Source organism: Netta rufina (genome assembly GCF_964035555.1).
Source record: "Netta rufina genome assembly, chromosome: 3".
NCBI lineage: Eukaryota > Metazoa > Chordata > Aves > Anseriformes > Anatidae > Netta > Netta rufina.
The window spans coordinates 29,410,230-29,432,888 of NC_140125.1; the positions used below are offsets into that span (position 1 = coordinate 29,410,230).

Genomic DNA, 22,659 nt, shown 5'->3' on the forward strand with positions numbered 1-22,659 from the left:
TAACTGTCTTGGTGAGGTTTTAGAGATTACTCCATCAGCATGGGCCCCATCCCTTCCTATTATTCTTTGGCCTTCTTTCTTGTCATAAGCAGTCACACTGGCTCACCTTAATAATTTTTGTTGCTCTTCTCTCTGATCATGTTTCTAAAAAGCTTTACTGGTCTTTCTTTCTCCCAGTGCAGACTGCAGAAATAGCACTCTCACATCCATTTCTTCCTGTTATCTAATAAGTTTATGAACTTCTATTGAAATGGTCATATTTCATGCTGCAGAAATGTGGCTGGAGCATGGCAGCAGTCTTGTTTGTGTATTCTGTCCGATGTGGTGGTGCCTTGAAGTGACTACATTGATGCTTCTGATCTCAAAGTCTTCAGTACCACAGTCCTGCTTAAAACTTAGTTAAAAATTGTTCTGAATACACGTATCACATAACAATTCTTGGGTTTACATTTAATAATAAGGAAACAAACAAAAAAAATGGCCAAGATCACAGAATCATCAAGTTTGGAAAAGACCTTGAAGATCATCTGGTCCAATCATCACCCTACTACCAATGTCACCCACTACACCATGTCCCTAAGCACCATGTTCAACATTTACTTGAACACCTACAGGGACAGTGACTCCACCACTTCCCTGGGCAACCCTTTCCAATGCCTGACAACTCATGCAAGACAGTAAAATAAATCTGGGGAAAAAAAAAATAATAACATGGGAAATAATACAACTCAAGTTGAAGTGTTAAAGTTTACCAAAGGGAAAACTGAGACAGATATCACAAACAATATCAGATGAGATGTGTATTTCAGAAGTTCTACTGATTTTCTAGACACAAATTTTAAAGGGAAAGCGATAGTGCTATAGGAAAGTTGTTAGTGAAAAAAATGGCATTCAGCCTTCGGAGAGGTCTTATTTACATTGATTACTTTGACACAGACACAAAAAAGTAGTCTGCAGAAATTTCCTGATGCCATAAAGTAGGGAGGCACTATAAAGTGTCATATGATTAGTATTACCTGCAGATAAGAACTGGAGGATTTTACTGTAGTAATAAAAACAGGGTGAAGACCAGGACAGAAGATCACGTACACAGGAACTAATAATACTTTCTGTTACAGACTGAAAATTCTTCATATAGAAATAGCAAGGGAGGAGAAAAATCTGGATAAAATTCCTAAGAAAATTCCAGACCAAAAGTCGGCCCGGCCCACTCTACCCCCACTGACAATAACCAGCAATAGGCACCTCAGGCAGAGTAGAGGAATGGAGCGATCCTGTAGCTATACTTGCCTAGGTACTTGGGTACCACAGTATAGTGGCAGTAGAAGAAAGAAATATCTTTAATCTAAAATGGAGCTTGAAATTTTTGAAAAGGATAGATAACATACATGACTGTGAGAGTTAGAGACTAGTCTTGGATTGTAGGACTTCTAAACTGCTCTCTAAACCTAATGAGAAAATATAATAAGGAGATGAGCTTTCTCACCAATACATTTTAATTTGTCTTGAGTTTCACTGCACAAAAGTACAGAGTATGGACTACATGACAAAAGATTAATAATACTGTGTTCAAGAATGATTCTGCAGTGATGACTTTGAAAAACTGTAAGAATTGTGCTTGCCAGTAACAATCTTCAAGCTTTTTCCTGGTTTATAACATTTACATATCCTTGATTTGGAAAGGATTCCAAATCTAGCTTGTTCACCCATTGACCTTCATCTTGATGTTGGAAGGCTTTCTTCTGCCTCACCCTCATTCCCAGTGCTTAGTCTTGCTGCTTTCCGTGAACTGCTGCTTTTCCTTGAAAGGAAATTATTCCTGATCTGGATTACTAATAGTCACAGGAGAGAGTGGGAATATATGTCCAAATCCATGACAGGATGGGATCGTACCTTTCAAATTTACAGTAAATTTTAGATCATATGGGGCTACTGTGAAGCTGGACCCAAAATTAAGAATCCAGTCCTTCAGCCTTTGAGAGATCCATCTACTGAGCTCTTTGGAAGCTGAGCTTTATAATTCAGTTCTCAATTAATAAAATATACTATTCCAATGGCTCAGCAGTCAGCTGGACTAGGGCACACTAATTTTGTCTCTATATATTAAAAAAACATTACTCTTTCTTATCTGGCTGAGAAACACGTGAGACTCAGTTAATTAAATGAACAGATTCAAATGAACATACGCACCTGATGTAGTAAAATCTTTTTCACTAGAAAGCCTAAAATTTTACCTGTAATTTACCCTAACAATCAATGGCCAGGGGAGGTAAATAATTCAATAATTATCATATGTAGATTTATTCATGATGTGTAAACATTTGCAAAAATCATATCAGCATGTCATATCATATCATATTCAACAATAAAAAGACAAAAAAATGTTAGAAAAAAAAAAAAAAAAAACAGCCTTTGATTGTAAGATAGCTTTTTAAGTAATTAGTGAGGATAATTTGTTAATGACTTTACTGAGCTTCGATCTACTGTTACTTCGCACAAATGGTTTGCAAAATACTAGATCCTACAATGTATTTTTACACTGGGAAGTGGCTATTTAAAGACATATGTTTTAACACCCCTACTCTTCTATTATATATTTAGTTACATTTGAATACTCTCATGAGTTTCTGTTAGCACAGCGATGCAACCTAGTTTTATCTTCCAGGCATTTGACATTTATAAGAAGAAAGATACAAGCAAACCTGGTACATAGTTCACTTTTCATGCTAAAAGCTAGACTTCCTTAACCAGTAAAATGATACAAGCCCATTAGTGCTTGTATCGAAAGATGGATCCCGCAGTAGCTCAGAGTAACTTTTCTGTGTAACATTTTGCATTATTATGCTGAATGTTAAAGTGATATGGTTTTCCTCTTACTCAGGATCTATTTCAATTCTAACTATGTCTTAGTCATAACCTCAGAGAATAGCTACACTTAAAAGCAAATTGTATATGCATATAAAAGCTGAAGAAGATCAGTTTTAAATTATATGATACATCAACTTCTAACCTTATTAGTTTTTCAAATCCAGCTACTCTTCTCTTGTGAACAATAAAGTAGAATCAAAACTATTGATTATTTCTAAATCTAACAGTAGCAGCTTAAGACTGATTAAAAGGAAGTCTCCCATCCTTGTTCAATAGTCTTTTTGCATTCCTGGCAGAAGTAAAGTAACTGGTAACATCTTGTATCTTGATTTTTATTTTTTTTCTAAAGGGACTATGCATTGGTATTGACATTTTCAGGAATTCTTGGGATCATAGTTATAGAAATGATATCCCAGAACTCCCAAAATACTGGCCCTCAAAAGTATAGGAGAGTATTTTCTGTGATGCAGTCTAATTTTAAGAGCATATGAAGATGGACAAGGCAGCACAAAGGGAAAAGAGAGAGACGTTGGTTAATATGATCAACATATAAACTTGTCTTAATTTACTTGTTGTCTAAGTGTTGTGAGGAGATTTTTCAGACATCATAGCTTAGGATTGTAGGCTTTTAAAAGGCTGGCTTGAGAAAATGACAATGAAGTTGCTTTAAAAAATAGGAGGCCTTTGTGTGGGACAGGAGCAATATGGAAAGAAACCAGAAATTATATTTTATGTTTCTAGTTTTTTAGTGGAGAACAAGCTAAGCCTAGTGTTTGTTCAAAAATGCTATTGTTGTCTATAGAGTTTCAACACCACTGAAATGCAGACAACTCATTGGAATACCAATGACATCTTATACCAAAGACATCTTGGAATACCACATAAACTGCAAACCTGTATAAGCAACGGAGACAGTTTGATAAAGGATAACACTTGATAAGGTCTTGGAATCCATAACATCTAGCTAGAGTAGAACTGTGGTCACAGAATCTGAAATAAAAATATAAAAATAAAAATAATAATTAAAAAAAAAAACACAAACACATTTTCATATTTATTTGTCTTGGAAGAGAAAACACTGAAGTGATCCCATTATGATTCAAATATTTGATTTCAAAGAATCTTAACTTCTTTTTTTCTGATATTTAGAGAGATTCAAGCTTTTCTTGAATGTGTTTTGTACCCATGCCTTCTGTGTCCAGATTCTGAATCCCGGAGGCATATTTGGATCACAGAAGAGAATAGATGTTCCAGCAAATGTTCCAGTGAAGCAGTGAATGTCTGCCCTAACTGTCGTTAGGGCAGAATGAGCACATAGCTTTGCAGTAACAGGGCCAATCTGGCATTAGTCCAGAAAAAGGAGAGAGAACGCATCTACTGCAACTACTTCTACCATTATCTCAACATCAGTAAAATGAACTAAAACTAATCCACTATTTCACATAGGAATAAAACTGTATTGTTAATGTAGGGAAAGGTTTTCTTTCTGAATGAGACTTTTTTTCCTGTTAATATCTTGAATAAATAACAAGTGTTAGTGATTCTATTGTTAAAAGAAACTCTCTGTACCATAATTAAGGGTCACTTAATTGAGTGCCTGCTCTCTGTTCATATGCCATCACCTCAGGAACATAGAGAACAGAGCACAGCTCCCCTATCTTATGCAGAAGTTACGCCCTCATTGCACCGCTGCAGCTGTTTGCATGGTCTCTTTCTCAGGCATACCTTTGAAATGATCTGGCATAAAACAAAATTATTTTTTGTTGTAGCTATTCTAAGAGTAGATCATTTTTCCAATGTCATTCAGAGAGAGGCTACCTAAACCGTGGAATCAATTTAACCAAGAGGGCCATAAAGCTTAATGCAAGAAAAGGGAGATGGGGTGCTCCTAAAAGAATCACATATTGCTGTAATAAGAAGAAAAGGAATAGATCTCTGTGGAGAGAGGTTGAGGGACTGACCAATGACAAGAGGTTGAAAGAGCTTCAGGAAGATACTTGGAAAGCATACTGAAAGAGATGACCTTTAACTTTCCTCTTTGTAAACAGAACTAAGCCAAGTGTCACAGCCCGGAGGTTGGGTTAATCTTTCAGGCCATGTACTTGCTCCTGTATGCTTTTTTTGGCTTTCTGCACGTCACTTTAAGATGAGAGAAAATTAAAACTGAAATTGTAATCTAGATAAAATGTGATTGGTTCATTTATTGTATATTAAAATAGGCTGTTCAGCTAATTTCATACAGTGTATACAATTGCAATATTTGCCAGGAACCGAAAGTAAAAATATAAACAAATTAGCATCAAATTTAAACTGGGATCATGTCCTCTTCAAACTCCTGAAAAAAAAATATGATTTTTTTTCAATGTCTACAATTGAGTTTGCATTAGTATGTAAACCCAGGAGCTTGCTAATATGTTTTTAACAACTTCCTTGTGTTTTGAAATGTTTATGGAAACTATTATGAAAACAGTACCAAAAGATTTATCTATAATGCAATCAGGGATGATACCCTAATTGCAGGTAATTTTAATGTATGAACGTACAAATAAAAAAACAAAACAAAAACAAAACAAAAAAAAAACTTAATTCTCATTTACAGTAAGAAAAAAAAATCACTTAGCTGTTTTTATTTCCCATTTGCCCTCAACTTTCACATCTGCTCCTCTTCCCGTTATGCAGGATCATCCCTTTCCATAGAGGCAGTCATCCCTTCACTACTGGGTTAAATGGACATAATTATTGTTTTGTTCTTTTTCTCAATCAGATCTTTGAAAGAAAAAAAAATCAATTCAAATTCAATTTTTAAATTAGTATTCTGCTTTTATGGCACTACCACATGTGCACCTGACATTCCTCTAAGAAAATAAAAAGCCTTTGAAATGCTAATTAGTTATGTGATTTTAATGCAAGTATGGGGACAAATACTGAAAACATATCAAAACATAAGCTGGAATCCAGCTCTTAGAAGGAAAAGTTAGCACCCTTATGTGGGAGTTGCCTACATAGGGAAACCAGAAACTTATGAATATTAATATCTCCATTAAGAAACTCACAGTGTTTGTGACTATTCAGTCTTTCTGAATATATGAATTCTTTTCTGTCAGGTCATGACAAATTCCTTCATTTGTGTCATCCTTGTATTAATAGCAGACCTACAGGGAAGCTATCAGGACACCGACACAGTGTTTTGGAATTGTGACAAATGAAAAACATCAGTATGTTATCAGCCTTTCTTCTGCAAAGGTTAAATTGTTTCCTTAACTTCATGGAAATCAATGTTATAAATGCAAGTAGTAATGTGTTTTTGAGTAAGTATCTCTGGTAGCATCTAGTCCAAATTTCATTGCCTGTCAGTTAATTTATTTTAATTTAAAGGTAGAGTTTTAGCTTAATATTTCCAAATTATTTTATATTGAGGAACAAGACTAAAATAGAAGTATTTGACCTTTCTGTATGTGCAAAAATAGTATTTATGATAGTAGATATTAATGTTCTGATATACTCTGTATCACTTTGGCAGCTGACAGAATTATAACATAACTGCTATCTGAATGCTTCAGTCATGATCATCTGCAACAACTTTCTACAGCTTCATTTACCCCTCTCTGCCTGTCAGCCTGCTAAATCTGTAGGTGGATGTTTTCTTACATTGGTGTCTCCATACACTGTGTTCAGATCTCAGCCTCTTTCTGAATGGTGTCTGAATTAGAAGACACTGCTCCAAAATATTGTTAAGACAAAAATACAAATAGCATCAATAGTAAAATTTCTTTAGCCATATACCGTAAGACTTGGCTGGAAATTGGTGGGTTTCATTTAAATTATTGGTGGAATCATGGCATCAATGCTTTATCTTATTTTGTCAAGTTAAGACTGTTCAGGAGAAAATAAAAACATCTAAAAACTTGTGCAAAAAATAAATGAAAAGCTACTGAAGTGGTAGTTGCTCCATAAAAGGCTATGGAGCTCTTTCAAATATAGTCCTATGCAATATTTTCAATATTCCATAATATTCAGTATTTTCATTAACATCTGCAGTGATGGAATAGCGAGTATGGATGCTAGATTAACCAATTGCCTCGGGTTGAATAAGGGCTGCAAGCCACAGGCAGAAATATTAGAGTACTGAATGGGTATTAAAATTGAAGGTATGATCTGTGGCAAAAGTCAGTTGTGTCCTATAAAGTAATAAGGACCAAATATAGGTAGTCAACTGAGATATCCAGCTTTTTGATGTGTTATGTAGGAAATATTACAAATCTCTCTGTATAGTGTGTCCATGCTGCTCCTCTGCCACAATTGCTTACCATTGCTCATTGAGGTGGGGTAAATACCATGTTTTCACATCTTTAATCCTATTCTTAAAATAGACTATACTCTCCTGAATGTGCTATAGGCTTAAATTAAGTAATCAGAAATATGTCATTTTCAAATAATCCTTGAACCATAGCCATTCCTCCTTCCTCACTTCTATAGATCTATACTTGTCTTTTCTGTAGGTAACTACATTTGCTGCAGGCATGCACCACTGCTGAACTAAAAAAGGTTTTGACAGATAGCCTGCAAGCTATGCATGTAGGAAAAATATAATAAGACATAAAACAAGACTTAAGGGGAATGAATGTACATGAAGATATCTATACAGAAAAAAAAAAAAAAAAAAAAAAAAAAAAAAAGGAATGAGGTACCTCAGGCAGTAAATAACTAGGAGATTTCTTGAGGTACTTTTGAGGTACTTTCTGGGCCTTTCTATGATTCAATACAATACCTTTGGAGAGAAACAAAATCTATTTTACAAGACTCCAAGTATGTGGACTTTTATACCTGATCTTAATTAAACATACTTGAGTTGTGTCAATGACATCAGTAAAATCATTTGTACATGAATTTGTGAAAGTATATTCTAATTAAAAATTAACTTTGTGTCTTTAAATTGTGCTGTGAGTTGTAAGTTACACTTCTGCTCAGAAGTAAAAAGAAATAAAGAGAAATTCCTATACTTTTAAAAGGCAGATAAATCTTGTGGTCATAGTTGAAAGCTATATCAAAAAAGAAGAAGTCCTTCACAGAGAAGTCTAAAGGACTTTACAGATAAAGTCATGATCACTCTGTGTCACAAAAATAAATAAATAAATAAATATTATGATATATAGATGATTTACATGGTTAAATCTTTGCATTAGGGGTCAGGTAGCTCTCTTGTCAGCACACTGAGCAGACAATAAAGAGACAAAAATGCAGAGCCTTTACACAGTCTCAGCCATTATATAGCACCCAGTAAATTGTCTGCAGGCTCATTAGTTTACAATTAGACTCACTGCATATTACCCACTTTAAATTCTTTCCATTATTCCACCATAATTTGGAAAAGGAAGTAACCTTATATATTACCAGTCTTGTGGTTATAATAATATGCTTAGAGCTAAATCCTCCTTCCCTTAGCCTCACATGTAATCCCATTGACATCAGTTTGCTCCTAAGTCTTCTAATAACTACAGGGAATTGTAGTACTTTGCAGGATCACCTTCAGGGATCATAGGAAACACAGCTGCACTCTCTGCAGGTAACTCACTCATTTTAAATAACACGGCAACAGAACTGCAGTTTGGCCTCTGCTTCATGCCTGGTGATTCTTGTCTTCGAGGGCTCAGACTTTCTGTGTAAATTTGTAACTTTGTCACTTCAGCCTTCCACAACAGCCTCCTCATGATAACCCAGCAAGACAGTGTTCCTGAGCCTGAACTTTATTGTACAAAGAGTACGTAAAATATTTATTTAACAATTTTGTCTTATTTCCCAACTTTTTTCTAACTCCATCTTCTGTTACCATTTCAGTTGGTAAGATCATAGAATCATAGAATCATAGAATAGCTTGTGTTGGAAGGAACCTTAAAAATCAACCAATTTCAACCCCCCCGCCATAGGCAGAGATGCCTCCCACTACATACAGTTGGCCAAGGCTTCATCCAGCCTGGCCTTGAACACCTCCAGGGGTGGGGCATCCACAAATTCTCTTGGCTACCTCTTCCAGTGCCTCACCACCCTCTGAGCGAAGAACTTCCTCCTAATGTCTAGTCTAAATCTCTCCTCTTTATAAGATGAATCTTCTGCTTTGCGTATGTGTGTGTGTGTGTTAAGAAAAATAGAAGAGAAAGGTGTTGCTGGTCTTTATATGCTCTCAAAACATAGACTTTAGACTAGATGGAAAAGATAGTTCAGGCTTTTTAGTGTGTTCTGAGATTTGGGGATTGACAAAGTAGTACTTGAGAGAAAAGTGTTTATGTATGCAAATATACACATTTAAAAATGTTAAGGGGTGTCAGAAAGCTTTGGCAAGAACTTACTTTGAATTCTGGAGGGATTCGGTTCCAATTTTGCTCTGTGTCTGTGAAAAAAACATCTGTAGCTATGGGGTTTTGCCATTAGGTTAAGAGATGAATGATACAAGAAGAACACCTGAGAAAAGAGGGGAGTGATCCAGGCTGCAGTCCTGGAAGGATGGCAGACTAGCTTGTTAAAGCTGTTGCAGCAAATATAGGAGAGAAAGACAACGTGCACTCCTGGAATGCCGCTCTGTGCCTACTACCTACTGTGTGAAGGAAGCTGGCCCCAGTGAGGGAACACAGGAAAAAAACCCTGCATCCCAAACAACACAACATCCATATTCAAAAGGTATGCCTGTGGGTCAATGCCAATTCTCCTAATATCCAAATTGAACCAACAAGTTTTTTCATTAATATAAGAGTGTTGTAGACACAGCTCAGCTTTTCCTCTAAGGTGGAACAGTGGGAAAAAGAAAAGTCATTTTCAAAAGCATTTGATGCTCCACCTCCTCTCTATTTTGTTTTGTTTGCAAGTCTGTGTGTGATTTCAGAAGACATAGTCAAGCATTTTGCCATAAAGAGTATGTTTTCACAGGGCTTCAGTGATTCCTGGTGTTTGTCATGTCGATGTGGAAATTTTTATAAATCTTTAATAAATACACAGAACAACACTGTTTTAACAAAACGTTCCTAAGGCAACTGCCCAAGTCACCTCCTGGTTTCAAACTAAGCATGCCTTTCATTTCCACTCTTTGCACATGCATTCATGCAGTTATGTGTGCTGATACAGATGAACAGCAGTGACATTATATCTCACGGCCATGCTGGTGATGCCTTGTGTTAAAATTACTCATGTGAAACAGTGGCTTATATAACAGGGGCATCCTGTGCCCCTCGGCTGGAAAAGGAAGAAGGCCTGAAGGAAGGGAAGAGATTTATGAAAGCTGTGAGGGACCCAGGTTTTTGCTTCAAGTGACCACGTATTCTTAATGTGGTATTGGCATTAGTGGCTAAACAAAGAGCAAGAAAGGGCACAAGAGGCTCTGATATTTACTTGTGCTGTAAAATAATTTTCTCATTGCTTTGATGAAATAAGACATCAAGCTTATGTCTTGATTGTTGTTAACTTGAAAAAGCCATGTGATTGTTAAAACTGTGTGTCTTCAATTTTTTTTTCTAGTTCTACTTTGTAATGGATCTGGATGATGTCTCTGGAAAGGTTATTATGTCTTTGTTCAGTGACTTATTCTTTTCTCCTGAGTGGAGTATCTCTATAGATACATACTTGTGATAAATCTTCAGTTCTTAAAGCTATTTTTATACCTTCTAATTGTGACTGTGCCAGAAATGATCTTTGAGATCTACCCTTACTTTCTCAACTTTTTATTTTTTCTCTTTCTATTTCTGCTGGTCTACTTATTTTAGACAGATAAACAGTTTCTTCATTTTTCTGTTCAGCTGGGCTTCCTGGTTTTCAGAGGCATTCTCACTACTTATTTTTCCATGAAGCTATTCCTTTTGTAAGCTTCAGAGGGTGTCTGAATACATTTCTGAAATGTGGTTAAAAATCTAGTAGAGGAATTTGATGGGCATGGTTCTTCTGAAGCAACATGGTCTCAGACAAAAATTAATCTCAGAAGCTCTTTAGAGCCTTTTCCTTTTGCATTTTCCATGCAACAAACAATATAATTGGGAGAAATTTTCTTTCTACTTAAAATTCGGAAACATTCATATATGAATTTCTCTCTGTTGCCAGAACTGATCTATTTAAACACTGGTGTATCTGTTCGTTTTTTTCCCTTCTATTGCAAAGTTTTGCTGGATCTTCTGTAACCTTCTTTAAAATTAGGTTATGGATGGAAATTTTAATAATCTCTAAAGCTTTGTATTTATCTCCTTTCTTGACACTGCATAACCCTTTCCATCCATTACTCTTTCCCTTATTTTTATTTTACAAACAGCGAACGGTCTTCCATTTTGTTTCTTTAGCAGCTTTTTTTTTTTTTTGTCTATGCTGAGAGGCTATTTTAAGTGAAAAGAGAGATACTTCAACAATTCACAACATACAAAGTAATGAACTTTCATTCTTAATTGTACAGTGTATGTCTTCTGAAGAAATAATTGCTGGGAATTGCATTGAACTTTTCATAACATTAATGTAAGCACAAGTGAAGTCTTCTTAATTATCAAAAACATTTAAGGAGAAGGCATACTGCCTGTGGATTATAATAGACACATACTATGTTCAAGAGAAAAATAAACAGAATTCTAAATGAAGAAGGGAATAGGATATAATGAGGAAAGCTGAAAAAGTCTAAACTTGTGGTTTATGTTTCAGATTGTAACTTGCTGTATGTCTTTGGGAAACACTTTCTCTGCTTATAGTTGTAAAATGATATATTTTTTTTCATTAATTAATTATATTTAAAAAAAAAAAAAAACATGGAAATGTTTAAGCTTTTATGTGATCAGAAAGACAGATATAAGTAGTATTCTGCAGACATCCCTAATGTTTCCAAAATTTATCTGATCCCAAATTTGCAGAGAAAGTATTTATTTCTTAAGGATTTATTTCTTTTGTTTTCAAATGTCTTTGTATTACATAGGGATTTACATTTTGAAACTTTTTTCTTTTTTTTTTTTTTAATTTTCAGCAATGAAAGCTGTTTTTGATTGTAGCCGGTTTTGTTATAAGGTTGACAGATGTCGTGTTCTTGTTTCTTCCTCAGAGTTCTTCCTGACAGATTTCTATGTTGGTATTAGGCAATATGGGCTAAAAGCAATTACTTTGCAAATCAATACAACTTTAACAATAATTTAATACCATCTCTTCTGCAAGTTACCAACATTTCTAGGTCAGCGGCACCCTTACAGTGGTCAATTTAAATTATACATCAAATAGTGTTTCTTGGCATTTCTGTTATGAGACTGGCTGTAAGTCATTTCCTGTTAATGGCATAACTTCTTAATGACCTCAGTAAGTACCTTATGTCATTAAAACATTTATGAAATTTTATGAAAGTGATGAACAGAATTCTATATTCTTTTTTCTGTCTAATCTCTTTCATTTTTTTCTAAGGTGCCAGCTGTTGTACTATCTAATATATCAATCAGAAATAAAACAAGTCATTTTTAAATAAACTTCCAGTCTCACTGTCCAGTGACTGGTGCTCTAATTACACTTGTATCTATTCTTGTTGGGTTATGGCATCTGATCAGGACAGTTTCATGAGGCTTACTGGACTTCCTACACAGTAGGCAAGCTAGTGTAGCAACAAGGCTGCTTTTAGCTGTGGGTAAATTAACTAGGTTCTCAGGAATAAAAATGCAAGAATCTGCACCCAACATGCAGATAAGTTTGGATTTGTAACTACCTTTACCATAATGTTTTTCACCATATAACAGATTCTGGAAAGAATCAAGAAATGGATGCACATTACAATCCCTTAAGATTTTTCCTAGGATTTTTTTTTTTCAACATTATCAGATCTCCAAAATTGTTACTCTTTTAGAGAAATAGCACTCCAGCCCCAGTCATGGCTCTCTGGTTGCTTCTTGTTTACTGGCCAAGGCTATGAAGTTAAAAGTTGAGTGATTGCATCAAGATCATCTAAGGAAACCCATAGAGATCTCCACTGAGTTTCAAGGCTAAGAATAAGGAACAGCTGAGAGAAGAAAATATCCACAGATTGTAGTCCAGGAAGCTGAATTATTCATGTAATATTTCTTTCTTCCTGAGATGCAGTTTAGTTATCAAATTCAGCTGAATATTTCATGGGTTTGTGCTTATGTGTTTTATGGGCTAACATTCTATGGAGCATTTCATCCAAAGATTCAAAGACCTTTGTCAAAGTCCGCAACACTTCAAGTATTGATGGGAACATTTGTGTTAAAAATCCCAATTTGAAATGCAACACTACCTTTTAATAATACATGAATATAAACACCTTGCACAAATGCCTACATAAAACTACAGTTTTGTCAGCTGAATGAGAATTACATGCAGAGGTGGTGACAAAATAACTTTTGATAACATTGTAAGTCTATCTTGCTGGGAAATACACTACACTAAAAACCGTGGGGTCTGAGAACCTACATCATGATTTCTTGCAGAATTAATAGCAGTTTGCATGGGATAGCAACAAGTATAACATGGGTTTGATCAGGCAGGATGAATGAATGGTGCCAACATATTACTAACTAGTAATTCTAGAGTCTAAAGCAAATGCCATGTTGTCTTTTGAAACTGAAAGAACTATATACAGGTATAAGAAAGAACTATATCTGGTATATCTACTGTTCCTTAGAGGTTGGTAATGTGACTGTGGGCAGTCGCAGTTACGTATACAGAGTACAAGAATTGTATGTGCATAAAAATGATCCATCTACAGGATGTCCTGATCCTGATTTCCTTCCAACATCTGCTGTCAGTCAAAGATTTCAGGAATTCCTGATGTGGAACCCTCTGAAATTTATCTTTGTATTATTTGACAAAATTTGTTAGTCCAGTCCAGAATACAAGCTTTTAAACTATCGGCATTTGTCTGTACTTGACTGAAAAGCATGACACAATGGAGTCATTTTGTTATTAAGGAGTAGAATTGATTCTCAGGAGATCTGGTTCTCCTGTGGACTTCTCAGGTCAATATTTCAAGACTCAGCCTTTCTGTGCCGTTTAATTAAAATGACAATAAAGATGTCTTCAGTGTTTGTCTTGCTTATTTGGGGATGTAACAATTAACAACATGATCTGCATTAGAGGGTATATTATTTTTGTCATGCAAAAAGAGTAGTTGAAAATCCAATCATGATACAGTATTAGGTTTTCTCCCCCACTCCTCTCTAGCTTTTTTGAGTGTGGAATAGACAGACCCTTTCAATGCTTCAAGTCTTTCATGATAATCAAGGGATTCCTGGAGAGTTGGAGACTCTTGCCATGGTATTTGACAATGATAGTGGCACATTGATTGCAGGTATGCTACTGTAATTAAAGTGTGAGAGCATCCCCCTTCTAGAATGTGGTTTCCCTTATGATTGCATACTACTGAAGTTGAATGCAGGAATAAATTATATGAGATGTATAGAATACTGTGCATTCAGCGTATTTGCACATTAAGACCATCTTGAAGTATGTCTTGTTATATGTTGTGCTAATTTCAATGTGGAAATATTTATGAAAATATCCAGCATGGGAATTAACAGCAGGAACCAGAGGAAATGAGGAAGGCTTCTCTGAAAGCAAGGTGAAGCTTTTTTAGAAACGTTAAGCTACATGTAATTTCTTGACTCCATAGCAAAGAGCCTGGAACCTCTGAAGGCCCAGAGATCTGCAGGTGTCCCTAAGGATTTTAGACTTCTTTATTTAGGGCAGAGAACCTAGAAACCAGCAGCTTTGTCTGTCCCAGAAACATGGTCTCTGAAATCCTGGAGTCCTCAGCTTTGAACCTGTCCTGGGGCTATAGACGTCTGAGGATTATCAGGGAAATAAGGTCATTGTCTTTGGAGACAGCTTTTTCTGTCCTTGCAACAAGAACAAGGCACAAAGCTTGTCAAATCTGAAATGAACATGAAATTTCTTATTTTCAGTGACCCGGCAGTTTCTGCTGAATATTTGTGTCAATAAACCTGTTTTAGAAGCCTAAATATATACATCGGATGAGAGTTCACAAATGGTTGCATGTATTTTGGAATTGGCTAAGCATTGCAAAGCTTAAGAAACTTTATCTTCTAGGTCTTATTTAAAAAATGGTCCAAATACTAATCAGAATACTTTTTAAAGATATTTCATTACTAAAAGGTACAGGTGGGATCTTCAGTTCAAATTTAAGTTAGTGAGATTTTCAAGGTTTAGTAATCTAGTGATTTTACATAGCTAAGTCCTTGTGAAAATGAGATGGCTTTGCCCTTATAAACAATGATTGGAGCAGTGCCTAAATATCTGTAAAAATCTGGCCCTGGATTCTGTTAATGATTCCATTAAAAGGTTAAGTAAATGTTCCCTTGCTCCTGAACAGGGCAAGAGACTGAGGTTATATGTGAGCAAATTAATCCTTATTGCTATGTACCTGACTTTACAGAGATTTTCAGTTATTGGTTCACTAACATCAATAAATCATGGCTCACCTTCACGCTTCATTGAATATTGCCACAGCTTTCCTTCTGTGCCCATTTCCAAGCTGCTGGACTGTGTGCCTGGGCTCATGCCAAGTATTAGGCAATTCTGCTCTTTCCTGCATGCTCAGTGCTGACTGCTGCTCCTCTGCTGGTAGAAGAGCAATTCAGGAATTGGAATTAGAGGCTGGATTGTGAACCTGCCTTGAAAAAACCTTGCCCTTTCCTTTGTCTTGTCTTCCCCATCTGTCTTTCTGTTTATGCAGCCCTTCAGATCAGAGGGCACTGGAAGGTGCAATGCCGTTCAGACCTGCAGTGCTGTATAAAAGAAGGTGCTGGAAAGACCTCATTGGCTGCAGCTAGAATTGCCTAAGACAGTGGTTACCAGAATTTATTTGAGTGATATACTTGCCAGTTCATATTTCATTTATTTGGGTTCCATTCCAACCCACTGTGGTCCAGGGGGATTTACCACTCTTAATGATCTTGGTCAGGGTATCAATCCCATAAAAGGTAGGCAGGTGGTTGTTTAAGGCAGGGAAATACTTAGCTGTTGTTTAACTGATGTCTTGTGGGGAGCATGGGTAAATGTTTTCTCTTTTCAGAAAACAGACAAGACTTTCTTCTCAAGAAACAGACAAGATTCCTTATGCCCTTCAGAAGAACTCAGAAGAATACCATGTCCTAAATGAAACCTTTCTATAATGTATATATTCTCACTTGTCTCACCATATGCAGGTTCAACTGTCATTGATATTTATCCCCTAACTCACATGATACAAGATATGAAACAGGTTCCACAGACACATGAGAAAAACATCAGTGTTCTGGCTTACAACAGGACTTTTCACCAAGTCCTCACTATCTGCTCTCAGTCAATACTGAAGGTGAGTGTAAGTTGTCATCTGAAATAGTCTTGGCTATCAATTGAAATAGTCTCAGGTTGTTGTTTATTTTGTTTGTTTGTTTATTACAAATAATTGATTGGGCACTTAGATAAGTGATTAGTGTTTATTATTCAAAGTGTTTGTTTTGTGACTATTCTTATGCTCAGATTCTTCTGGGAAGTGGTAGCCATGATAAACAGGATATATTTAGTTCAACAGCATTCTTTTGTCAGAAAACTACTTTGCTGACCACACTACAATTGCTAGGCAGATTGAGCAAGGTTTCAGAGGCTCTGGATTTAGTTAGGATTTATTTCCTTTGGCCACATTTTGATTCACCTGTTCTGTGATGGACAGTGTCAAGAGTAGTGAAAGTCCATTGGCCACCTAATATCTCTAAAGGAAAATTTAAAATGCCACAATGTCAAAATGTGCATCCAATTCATAATTCATGCAAACACAATTACACGTTATTCAGAAGGCATATCTGATGAGCATCTCCTCAAATTTAGGAAGTGTTCGAGTCCCAGACAGCTTAGTGGGATGTAAAAGTACTTTAGACATTCTATGGATTGGTATAAAACATAAAAGAGACTTTGTAAAAACAGTACTGGGTAAAAGATACTACTCTCGGATAAAAAGATTCTTTAATTCTAAAATTGAAAAGTTCCTCTGGTACATACAATGTGGCTAAACTACAGAACCTCATTTTTTATCCTTTCATTCTCCTGTTGTTCTTGTTCTTTTTTCTGAATCTGATTCTTTTTGACCAGCAGTTCTGGAGACAATTTTCTGACTTCCATGGATCCTTTTTTAAAAAATTTCCTAGACCATCTTGTTCTGAGCATTCAGGATATCGAGTCATACAGTGAGGGAAAAGCATTGAATATAATAGCCAGTTAACAAGAAAAATAAAGTGAAAGAGATGTCTCTCGTTTGTTGCTTTTTATCACAGCATTATTTGTGTTGAAGCTGTAATGAAAAGATTAATTTACCATTTACGTTTGAACCTCTAAAAATAGTCACCATGCAAGTGTAAGAAAATCCATAGGCAAATATAATGAATTGTTACAGGTATGCTGAGGATCTGCAGTTTTTGTTCATTGCTGATGGGGTTAAGTGGCAAGATTTATAGGGTGAAGTAGCTTCTCTTATTGGGCCAGTTGGTGATGCATGCCATTCCTTCGCTTGCTTGTATAAAGGTTTGTCTATATTGTACACTCAATAAAGATGTTATTTCTCATTGTAAATCCCCACCTCCTTTAGGTCATGATGGCTACAACACCAAGAACAAATTGTGTGAGGAGTTTTAAAGGATGTACTACAAATAATTATTTTATTTTATTTTTTTTAAGTCTGGGACCTAGAAACAGGATATCAAATATATCAGATTGAAGATGCACATGGGCTTAAGCCATTGAAGTGACCTGTGCAGCCATTGAAATAAATGGTTTTTATCTTGCTACTTGGGCATGGGATGGTAAAGCAATTAAATAATTATTACCTTTTTATTATGTTTATGTAAAATGACAAATGGCATGAGTGATCAGAACTTGGCTGCTGGGGCTGTTACTTTGCTTGCCTATTGGTCTATGGAAGGCTATCTGCAAAGCTGTTGGTCTGAAAAGGTGTTTCCTCATAGGTCTTAGGGCCTAGATCTTTATAGCACTGTAAGTAAATGGCTCCAAATGCATGGTAGGTTTTATTTTTATTTTATTATTATTATTATTTTGTAGTGTCTAAGCTCAATTTTGTGGTAAACATCAGAATATATCTCTGTGTTTCCATTTTTTTAACCTTGTGTTATTTAGCATACATCAGTTATAGATGATGTGAAAAGAGCTCTCCAATATATTCACAAGTGCTACACTGAATTCTGCAACAAACCTTAATATTTTTGTGAGCTGTTAACATAGCAGAATAATACTTCTCACATTCAAATATTCATGAGTGCACGCACACCTGAAGTATTAAAACGTGAAAAATATGAAAGCTTTCTTTTCTTTCCAAAGAAAAGTATGAAAGAGGAAATGCCCTTTTTCCATTCAGAATACTGACTAATGTTTATTACTTGTACTTGGCTACAGATACTAAACCCCATTATGGATTTTAAGAGCATGACAAAAGGTGAATGCTATCAAGTCCCACACAACTGGAGCCATGTAACAGCTGCTTCACTTAAGATAATACTCTAGCTCCTTTTTCCCACTAGTTGTGTGAGACAAGTCCAGCAACCAGCAATAGCATTTTGAAATATCTATTCTTCCATATAGACTATTTACAGAAAGATAGGCAATTTGAGGAGAAAGATGAAAAAAAAAAATCCCTAAGGCTGTGAGTGTCACTAATCAATTTTGCCTAGTTCTAGCAAACACTTTAAACAGATCAGTAGTAATAATTCAAAAATACTTATTGCTTTTTTTTTTTTTTTTTTTTTTTGGCCTTTAAATTAAGGGGGGGTTTTGAAGTGGCATGAATTGAAAACTTGTTTAATTTTCTTCAGTTCAAAGAGTACAAAGATTGATCTGGGGAAAATGCTCATTTCAACTTGAAATGTTTAGCTCTCAGATACTTGGAAGAAAGCGGAAATGAAAAGTTTTGTTCCACAGAAAAAAAAAAAAATCCTCTGTTGATAGTCCTCTTCACTCAATAAGCCCATGGTACACGTCAGTACATTGGAGACATGGACTCAATTCCTATTTCTGTCTAGATGGTTTTGAACCTACAGGTCCCACAAGGGTTTTTCAAATATTATGCTACAGGATACAACGCAGCACAAAAGGCAAAGGGGAATCTTTCTTGTTTCTCTTAGAGCAATTCCAGTTTGCATTGTATTCTTAACTGTGCAGGGAACCACAAGATAAGAATGATCTGTGCACCCAGGTCAAAGCTGAAATCTCTTTGTACCATAGGTAGTAAAAACAACTTCTGTTCTGGCTTTATCTCTTCCTTTTTTTTCTTTTCTTTTTTTTTTTTTTTTAACCTCCTCATGTATGAGGGGGAAATCATTGTTTTGTAAGTACAGTATTTTACTCATAGTTCATACATGACTGTCTTGAATGCCAGAAACAATGTACTTTTCTAACATTAATGTAGCTGGTTAACTTTGACATAAGTTACTTCACTTTTCTTTTAAACACTAATTCTCAAGAAAATACTTGGCTGAATGAAATGTACACCATTGCACTGGGTTTCTGTTTTTCCTGTCACAGGCACATTCTTTACCTACTCTTCACTGTCATTAATGCATCACAACTGATTAACTAATTTTGAAAAACTATGTCTAAAACTTTTAGGTTACTTACATTTGGGGAAATAAAATGTTTAAATTTTTAGATTTTGAATAAAGTCTACAACCTTTTCTGGAAACAATACACAACCTATCTGATATATCTGGTACAAACATCTTCATTTTCAGGTGTAAAATTAATGAGAATAGCCAAGCTTCAATTCCTCAAGCATCTGGTAAATGCCGTGTTGTTCCTTGTACATAGTGCTTCCTCTTCCAGGTAACTGCGTGCCTTGTATCTTCCACCATGACAGGTGTGCTCATTTGGAATTCTGTTGTATTAAACTGATGTAATTTTTTATCCAAGATAGCATATTTAAACTGGGTTGCTGCTCTTATGCTGTCAGAATTTGGATGGATCAAGGTTTGGTTTTTGGTTTTGCTGTTGTTGTTTTATTTTTTTTTAATTTGTTTCAAAACCAAGCAAGAGTTTGAAGCTGGTGCTGAAAATGAAGAGGATTTTCCATTCCCCATTGATTCAAATCTGTACATGAGTTCAGGAAGGCAGCATGCACTGAAAATGATTTTTTTTATTTATGGAAAAGTAACCACCCTATTACCTATTCATCTGATACTCTCCCTTTGTCCTTTTGTGGTCGTGCCTCTGAGCATATATACTTCTCATGACTTTTGCACCCTTCTCTTTTTTCTGTAGTGCTACTACTAAATTCTTGTTCCCATTATAGATTTTCCTTTTTAGAAGGTCAACTACTCTATCAGCCTCCTTGCTTGCTTGCAGATGTACAGTCCTAGAAACCACATGTGATCAGTATGAAGGCTGGAATTACACAAAAGATTCCTGTCTAGTAGTAGAAACAAGGGAGATAACAAGCAACCACATCAGGAAACAGGGAGCTTTCTCAGGAAACTAAGCAGTAATGGGTCATAAGGAAAATGGTTCTTTGATTCTAGTTTCACATGGGTGTACTGGGAGGTTGTAAAAGATTAAGCTTTCATTATGTATGCATATCATCAAACAATATCCATTTTACCAGCATTGAAATATAGTTCAATCCCTAAAAATCTCCCTAGAAAACTGTCTGGACAAGATTAATCTTATTTTTACTCTTGTCATTCAAGGAAAAAAACAACTTTACATTTTTTCCATTTCAAATCTATTCAAAGATACATTACTCACAAATAGTATTTGTATTTGTTTGCATATTAATAAATGGTACATTTTTTTGTACTTTGTGTGCTTGACAATGACCTGAAATCTTTTCATCATTCTGCTCAGCATTTATCAAGAGCATATGGTAGCAACAAGCAAATGTGTGGCAATAATGAAATGTATTGAATGTATTGATTTTTTCTTTTTTTCTTTTTTAATCAGAGGGATGTATTATGCACTGGAGCATTGTGTCATTCATAGAAGATCCACAAAATAGTAAAAGAGTAAGGAAAAATCTGATATATTTTCTTAACCTGAACAGTATAAGAGGGTAAGACAAATAGAGAAAAATGGATTCAGACCTCTACAGGGACTAAAACTGTTTCCTGAACATAAAGGTCATGTCTTTTGCTTTCAATAATAATTGGATGCTGTGAAAAACAAGAGAAAACATAACTAAAATGCTGCCAGCATTATTCTAGTGTGTTCAAAGAGGTTACGTTAAGAATTTATTTATCCCTGTCCCCTGAGCAGTTTCTACCATGTGTCATTTGCAGCCTGTTTGTTGGAGGGAATAATATTTCACCTCTTAATTTTCAGACAGCCATACTGATGAACCCAGTAAGCCAGTAACCATGGTGGCATACAGAACTGCCTGAAATGTGGTTATGTTGCTTTTTTCCCTCAGCAAATAAAGGAGTAGCTCCGCTGGAGGGCACATTCTACTGAAGTGGTTGGCTTATTTCATGAAGAGGAGAAAAACGTGGTAGTGACAGCATCTGTTGATGGTTCAATCAGGTACAAAATGATAAATACTTCTTAAAAAATTAAAAAATACTTCTTAATTCTATGGCCAGTCAGTTGAACAGTCTCCAAAGGTCCTCTTCTTGCTAGACTTGCATATAGGCTAATAGGTGCGTTTTCTGTTCTGCACCTGCAAGAACGATTTTTTTAATGTAACACTTCCATTTTTCCCATGAAGTCATACCTTTTACAGACTGTCATTTTATATCAACAAGGTGACCTTGAATGCATGGGTAACAGTCCCATATGACTTCCTGTTCTCAATCCATTTTAGCTTTCAGTACTTTCTAAGTTAACATGGGTCCTTAACATTACAATGTATCAAATTAAACCATTTCACTCTCAAGCCTTTTTATAGACAACTGCGTAATTCTTTCTTGGCTAGTAAGTACATTTGAAGTTTTTGTTTGTTTGTTTTGTTTTGTTTTTTAATTTTATGTTTATTGTTGGGGAGAGATCACTAAGGAATTTTTGTGTAGATCCTACTGTGGTGGCAGTACCTTACAGTTAGAGCAGTTCAGGATATTGGTGCCTTTACTCCTCAATTTCTGATAAAAATGAACTGTGATTGTTTTCTGATTTTTCCAACATCCTTCTGAGATTCTTTTTTCTCTCAAGTTATTTAAATGATAAACTGATCTTTAATATCGTGTGTTTTTTTTTAATGACTTACACACTGCACTCTAGTACAATGCTGCAGAACCTGATCATGTATACAAACATTTTTCATGTTTGCTCCACTTCTAAAATGATCCGTTTGTCCTTTCTGTCCTTTGGGAACACTTCTTCTATATCTATAGACTATGGCATGCCACAAATGGATGCTATCTTGGTTACTTTGGACAGCTCAGGAAGTTTGAATTATCAGATATCAGTCAGTTGATTTTGCCTTGTGATGTTAATAGCTTTCCCATTATAATTAAAGAGGAAAGCAAGCATATGGAAAATAAAAAGAAATTTGAATATCCTCTAATGCTGGACATGGACAGGTAAGATCTTAAACATTTATATATAAGTATGACTTGGGGAACAGTTCTGAAAATACTATACTTAAAAAGCATCTTTTGACTGAAGGTCATAAAAATAAAAATAATTCCTATGAGGTATTCACTATAATCCTCTTTTTTTAAAAAAAATTAATATGGTTTTACAAATCATTAATAAATCTCTTAGATGTTATAACTAGGTGGCTGTTAGGATTAGGTGATGGTCAGGATTTGAATTGAGTAATAGTGATGACTATATAATTGCTTCAGATTTTAGCCT

General features: G+C 35.4%; 1 protein-coding gene across 1 annotated transcript in view; it reads left to right on the plus strand.

The window, feature by feature from the left end:
- WDR64 (WD repeat domain 64) overlaps positions 1-22,659 on the plus strand; it is a gene marked incomplete at both ends in the record, with an annotated part of 50,863 nt that overhangs the window by 19,790 nt on the left and 8,414 nt on the right. The window contains 15 exon segments of the mRNA XM_084283413.1: positions 5,973-6,059; positions 6,062-6,111; positions 14,038-14,043; positions 14,047-14,164; positions 16,041-16,193; positions 17,545-17,603; positions 17,606-17,669; positions 18,402-18,405; positions 19,608-19,655; positions 19,657-19,698; positions 19,826-19,842; positions 20,812-20,873; positions 21,278-21,289; positions 21,293-21,387; positions 22,194-22,382. Of these exon segments, the coding sequence (XP_084139539.1) occupies positions 5,973-6,059; positions 6,062-6,111; positions 14,038-14,043; positions 14,047-14,164; positions 16,041-16,193; positions 17,545-17,603; positions 17,606-17,669; positions 18,402-18,405; positions 19,608-19,655; positions 19,657-19,698; positions 19,826-19,842; positions 20,812-20,873; positions 21,278-21,289; positions 21,293-21,387; positions 22,194-22,382 (1,006 nt within the window).